Raw genomic sequence first — 6,140 nt, 5'->3', positions numbered from 1 at the left:
GTCTTATACGTACGGGATTTTAAATGCCATGTGCAAGTCGCGGACCGGTGTGCGCCTTGGAAAATTGCCAATGGTGCGGAGAACCTTGTTTTGCAGGCGCTGCAATTTCTCTAGATGAGTGTCTGCCGCGAATTCCCAGGCGGGACTAGCATAAGTCATTGCGGATCTAATGAGAGCTTTATGGAAGGTCATTTTAATGTTAGCGCTCAATCTCTCACGTTTGAATAGGGAATATACCCTAATGAATGTTCTGAAAGCCTTGGCTTCGATCATTTCTATGTGCAATCTCCATGTAACTCTCTTATCGAAGATTACACCTAGATAGTTTGCACTATTTACAAATGGAATATTTCGTCCATTTAGAGTGAGACAAGACTCAGGCGGCCGACGACTACGAGAGAAGTAGACCCCCTTGGTCTTATCTTCATTAATTTTAATATTCCAGCGCTCACACCAGGTCTCCATTGAGCTGAGACCGCGTTGGAGTTTTCTAACAATAAAACCCTCCTTGCGATCTGTCGCATACAGACAGGTGTCGTCCGCAAAGAGGGCCATGTGAACACCATGTGTTTGGGGGGCATCATTTGTGTACAAATTGAGAAGGGTAGGGGAAAGGACAGAACCTTGTGGCACCCCTGCTTGCATTTCCCTTGGGGTTGACATTTGGCCTTCAACCGAAACCCTGAATTTACGTTGAAAAAGAAAGAACCCAATAAGTTTGGTCAAACTGTTCAAGAATTCCAATTTTGATAATTTATACAGCAAGCCTGAATGCCACGTGGTATCAAAGGTTTTTTCGATGTCCAAGAACACTGCGGCCGTAGACAATTTGTTGTTGAAATTAAGGGTCATATGCTACAAGCCGGAAGGTCGCGGGTTCAAGTCCCGATGAGGTCAATGGATTTTTTCCAATTGACCTAATCCTTCCGGCCGCACTAGGCTCTGGGGTTTACTCAGCCTCTAACAGAAATGAGTACCAGGAATTAATTAAATAATTTTCCTGGGGAGTGAAGCGCGGCCGGCGCGTAAGGCTGACAAACTTACTGCCATCTTTGAGCCGATTGTCAAGGTAATGTGGGACCCTCAACATCTCTCAAACCTATGGGCCTTCACGGCCTGTTACAGGGATAGCTTTACTTTTACTTTTATGGTCCGCCAGCCTCATACGTTGCAATGTCGTGCTGTGACGTGCACGAAAACCAAACTGGCCTGCGTTGAGCAAGCCTCTTTCTTCAATATGTTTTTGTAGTAATTTCAAAATTACTTTTTCGAATAGTTTTCCTGTCGTGGACAGGAGTCTGATCGGACGTAGATTTTGCGGGAATTTCGGGTCTTTACCGGGTTTAGGTAAAGTTATTACTTTTGCTTCCTTCCAAGTATTTGGAAAATGAGAGAGCCGAAGACAGTGATTAAATAAATGAGTTAGGTGAACCAGTGGTCGCCTTGGAAGTTGCCTTAGGCATTCATTTGCGATGCCGTCACTTCCACAGGCCTTTCTCAATTTCAAGGAATTTTATCAATTTTTGTACGTCACATGGTCTGATCCTTTGAGGGGGTTTGTTGTCTACGGTTTCGAGCAGAGCTTGAACTCTAGCCTCCACTCGCCGTTCATGGGTATCGTCGCACAGATTGTGCGGCGTGAACTGATTTTCCAAACAATCAGCAATTGCATTGGCTTTTTCGAATGGGTGAAATTTAATGCCTGCAGCACCATGAATAGCAGTTGGTGCCCTTGGTCTATCCCTCTTTAGGAGGGATTTCGCAATTACCCATATACCATGAGGTGTGACTTCAGCATTACCTGTTTTTGTTTCCCACCGTTCAAGTGCCTTTTTTTCGGGTCATTCGCCTGCTTGATTTTGTGACCCAATTTAGTGCCGTCTTACACGCTGGATCCCTGGCTTCTTGCCACAATTTTCGTAGCCTCTGCTTATGTTTTAACAAGCGACCTAGACCAGGAAGATCATTGTTTATGTCCGAAAGTGTAACTTTTCTTGTGGGCAACCTATATGCCGAAGCAATTGAGGCTGCAAAGTCGCGCGCCGCTTTATCGGCTTCTACCCCAGGCTTAATTTCTATTTCAGGTGATATTAGCTCAGAGGCGAGGCTTTGAAACCGCTCCCAATCTGTGAATTTTTCAATAGGTTCCAAAAGGTTGCTAATTTTAACATGATCCAGTATGTGGAATACTATTGGTAGGTGATCTGAATCCAAAATATCGGAGACGATGACATCTGACATCCTGATATTTTGGTAGACCACAATATCCAGCACGTCACCATTTCCCGTAGGGGAATAATGAGTGGGAGCACCTTCCAATTTTAATTAGTCTATCAATCATGCCCTGTAGCACAGTTTCTTCCTTAGCCATTAACACAAGGTCATCTGCATATTTCACAGTTTGAATAATTTGCCCTCCTAATTTGGAATCTCCGAGCCCATCCAGAGCTTCCTTGGTAAGGCATTCGCTGTACAAGTTGAACAGAACTGGTGATAAACAGCATCCTTGTCGAACTCCTCTTCCAATCTGCACACTTCTTGTCTCCCCTCTGTCCAGTCGTACTCTAACTTTCTGATCCATGCACAATTTGCTAATCAATCTTCTCTATTTCACATGCAGCTCAATTACAATTTTATAACTTTTCCTTGTATTGTATTTTTTCACTATTAAATGTATTTAAAAATATGCGACTACATTATTAATTTGAAGCAAGACACTGAAAACTTGTATAATATATGTCTTAAAAGTGTGTAGCTTTTGTTATGGTAATTATATAACTCAGCGAATACAAACTGTGAGGCTGAAGTCATCAGTGTTGTGTTAAGTGGTGTATTTTGACATTATTGATACTGAAACTTCAGGTTCTGCCATCAGTGAGTTAGTTCAAAGTAATTTTGAATTAGTTCTGAATTTGTTTGTTGTAAAGTATTAGCATGATTTGGACTTAAGATCATGTTTTTGAAAGAAATTGAAAGTCAGTTTTAGTAGGTCTCCCCGTGCTTGGACCACTTGGCTGAATAGGAACAAATTTGTCAGGTGCACATCAGCTGGCAAAGTATTAAGTGTACAGAACCCCAGAATACGCTTTGTACTTAGCAGGAGATCTATGTAGTAATGAGCCTATTTAAATTATTGAAAATCATTGGCTTAGTCTTGGAGTAAGCAGTTCGGACAGAGTTTTGAATTATTTTTTAAGTATATTCATAGAAGTATTGGGTAATGTGTATATAGTACTCGTAATACAACTTTCAGACCCAGGTCATAAAAAGAGTCAGTTTTGTTGAAAGGTGTGTTTTCTGGACAGTAAAGGCTTTTGTTTTCTCCCCCCCTTATCTTATTCATCTTTCCTTTTTCATCTTCCTCCTTCCTTTCTATTTTATCTCTGTTTGCTTCTGTTCATGTCCTTTTTCTTATCTTAATCATCACTGTTGCAAATCATCAGTTGTGCTTTCAAGCTTTGAAAGAGATACAGATCATGAGAGCATCCTTTTTATCTTTCATTATTTTTACAAATTTTGTGTTTTTGGACATTAACCGTCATCCTGTTTTTATTTAAAATACAGCGTTTCAAAAATTGGATTCTGCACCTGTCATCAGGTGGAACCTACTTAGTTGAGCCAAATTGATAGAGCTAGTCCCTATTTCCAGACACTTGCACCAACAGAAGGTAGGGTATATAAACCAAAGACATCAGCAGGAGTTAAGCATTAAAAACATGAAAATGCTCCACACGTATAAGGCGTAGCACCAGAGTACTATCAGAATATGTCATCACTAGAGAGATAAATTCCCTGTATGGTACCTACATAAAAACACAGTTTTCCCACCTAATGTACACTGAATGGAGTTGTAGTTTTTTCACTTCTGCTGCGATAGTGGGAGTGCAGATGGGAGAGATGTCCAGGCTGGGTTGACTGATCGAATGATCTGTCAGAGACGTGGGCAGATTCCTTCTGCTTTCTATATGTGGTGTTTGGTTCATTATTTTCATGCACTGAACATTACTTTTTCTTTCAGAAAGAAGATTTTGATTCAGAAGATGATAAATCTCCAGAAGAAAAGTATGTAGAGGAGATGTCTAAAGTTATTCCACAGGGCACAGACAAAACTCCAGAAGTTTTTGATTCAGCTTTGAAAGGGCTTTCAGCAAGGTTGGTGTTGTATTGCCATCATACTTTTTTTTTTTTTAGCCTGAAGTTTAGACGCAATATGACTGGAAGTGGCAATTGAATAGGTCAGAATAAAAAACAATACAGAGGTCATACATTTGCATTCATTATACTTCAAATGGTGAATCGATAAAATAAGCGGAAGTGATAATGCTTCGCTATATTGGCGTACTCTGCATAAGCAAATTATGCAATCTCATTTGCTGTTATCACTTTTTTCCTTTCTAGTAATATGAGCCAAAAGTGAATGCACTATATGGCTCCGGATTATTATGTTATGAAGGCAAGTGACTGGTGAGGTGCAAGATGCTATCACTGCCTGATGAACCTTGCTTCCGTTGTAACAGATATGAAGTATTTTCTCTTTTGCCTTCATATCTTCACTTTTATCTGTTGTAATAAATCATTCTCTACATCAACCATTTCATCTCTTCCTTCTCACTTTTATTCTACCTTCTGACCTACTTTAAGATATTTTCTTTCTTACTCTTGTTAGCCAATTTCAGTTTTAATTGTTTTAATTTACTGTGCTGAAGAAACTGAGTGCATTACAAGTAGGAAGATGTGACTCACTCCACTTATAACTGTTTCTTACTCATTTTCTTAAACTAACCATCAGGTATCCATCATTAGGTTTCATAACAATGATTATTTTGTAAGTGAGGCTCTCAGCCTCATGTCTGAACTACCATCCTGGAAGGCTCTAGGGGCCTTTTGTCTGGCGCCTGCCTTCAGTTTGTAAATTTCAGCCGCAGTTTTCTCCAGTTTCATTAAAAGTTCAATGTTGCTTCTTTGTTCTAATGATATATGACCCATGTTTTTAACAAACAGGCAGAACACTACTTCATTAAAACACTGCAGCCACAAAAAAATTAATTCTAGCAACTCTTTTAACTAAGACTGCTGAGTCATGTAGTCATGTGATCTAACACACACCAATTCACTCATCAGTGTTGCCAGTTGCTGCACAAAGTACATAATTAATTAATTCATCTCACCTCTTTCACATTAAAAAGACTTTGCAAAACAGCAGAAGTCAAGTCACAGGCAGCAAACAGTCTAAGGGCCACCAATTGGTAAGACTGTATTATAGTAAAAGAAGTATTTTGTTCAATGAATCCTCGATTAGTGGAGCCTGCCCACTAGTAAATATTACACAGCTCTGCAACCAAAAAAACGGCATAGGATATTTTTACTGTTTCTTATAGATTTTTACTCACTAAAACCGGAAATAATAGTAAAAAAAATCCATCACATCAATTTTTTTGCTAAACTCATATTTTTAGTTTAATTTTGCGTGAAATTTCTCTTCAACATGAAATCTTGTATCCTGTTGTTGATTCTAAAAGCCATATCCAATAATTATTTCTTACTTTAAAATAATATTTATAAGAGTGAATCAAAAAAATAATACAAATAGAAAATGGGTGGGATGGGGGGAGGCAGTGGAAGGGGTTAGTAGGGTGGGTTTGGCGGTGTGAGGAGCTCAGGCGATCATGTCCCAACATGTTTACTTTGTTTGTAGCGAAAGGTGAGGAATCTTACTAGCTCGGTTGAGCATGTTTGGACATGTTCTTTGGGGCAATAGGAATAAGTATAAACAAGCCTGCTGTCAGATTTGATCATGTCTCAACATGCTAAATAAGTTCAGGATCTTGGTTGATGTATAAGCCACTCAGTTTACATCCTGCATTCAAACGTGACTGTGCTTGTGTTTTAGCTCTATATTATGTCTGAAAGAGGTTGTGTTATTTCTCTGGACAACTTTTGTTTTATTTGTGGTGAATACATAGTTACAAGTCAACAAAGAAACAAGTGATTTTGTGAAGAAAGTGTATTTTGCTTATTTCAAATTGAAACTTGGGGATCAAGACAAACCTTGGGCTCCTCACAAGGTGTGCAGAAGGTGCGAGGAAGATCTTCATTTGTGGTTTAAGGGTAAGAAAAACTCATTTCGTTTTGGCATTCCT

At 39.4% G+C, this 6,140-nt stretch overlaps 1 protein-coding gene across 1 annotated transcript in view; it reads left to right on the top strand.

The window, feature by feature from the left end:
- Positions 1 to 6,140, top strand: part of LOC111869313 (phosphatidate cytidylyltransferase, photoreceptor-specific) — a 40,813-nt gene that overhangs the window by 15,811 nt on the left and 18,862 nt on the right. Inside the window, exon 2 of the mRNA XM_023860725.2 lies at positions 4,019 to 4,152. Coding sequence (XP_023716493.1) covers positions 4,019 to 4,152 — 134 coding nt within the window. The remainder of the gene's footprint in view (positions 1 to 4,018; positions 4,153 to 6,140) is intronic.

This window comes from Cryptotermes secundus, unplaced genomic scaffold (genome assembly GCF_002891405.2).
Source record: "Cryptotermes secundus unplaced genomic scaffold, Csec_1.0 scaffold274, whole genome shotgun sequence".
Classification (NCBI taxonomy): Eukaryota; Metazoa; Arthropoda; class Insecta; order Blattodea; family Kalotermitidae; genus Cryptotermes; species Cryptotermes secundus.
Note: the sequence above shows the minus strand (reverse complement) of the source record. Positions and strands in the feature narration are given on the sequence as shown.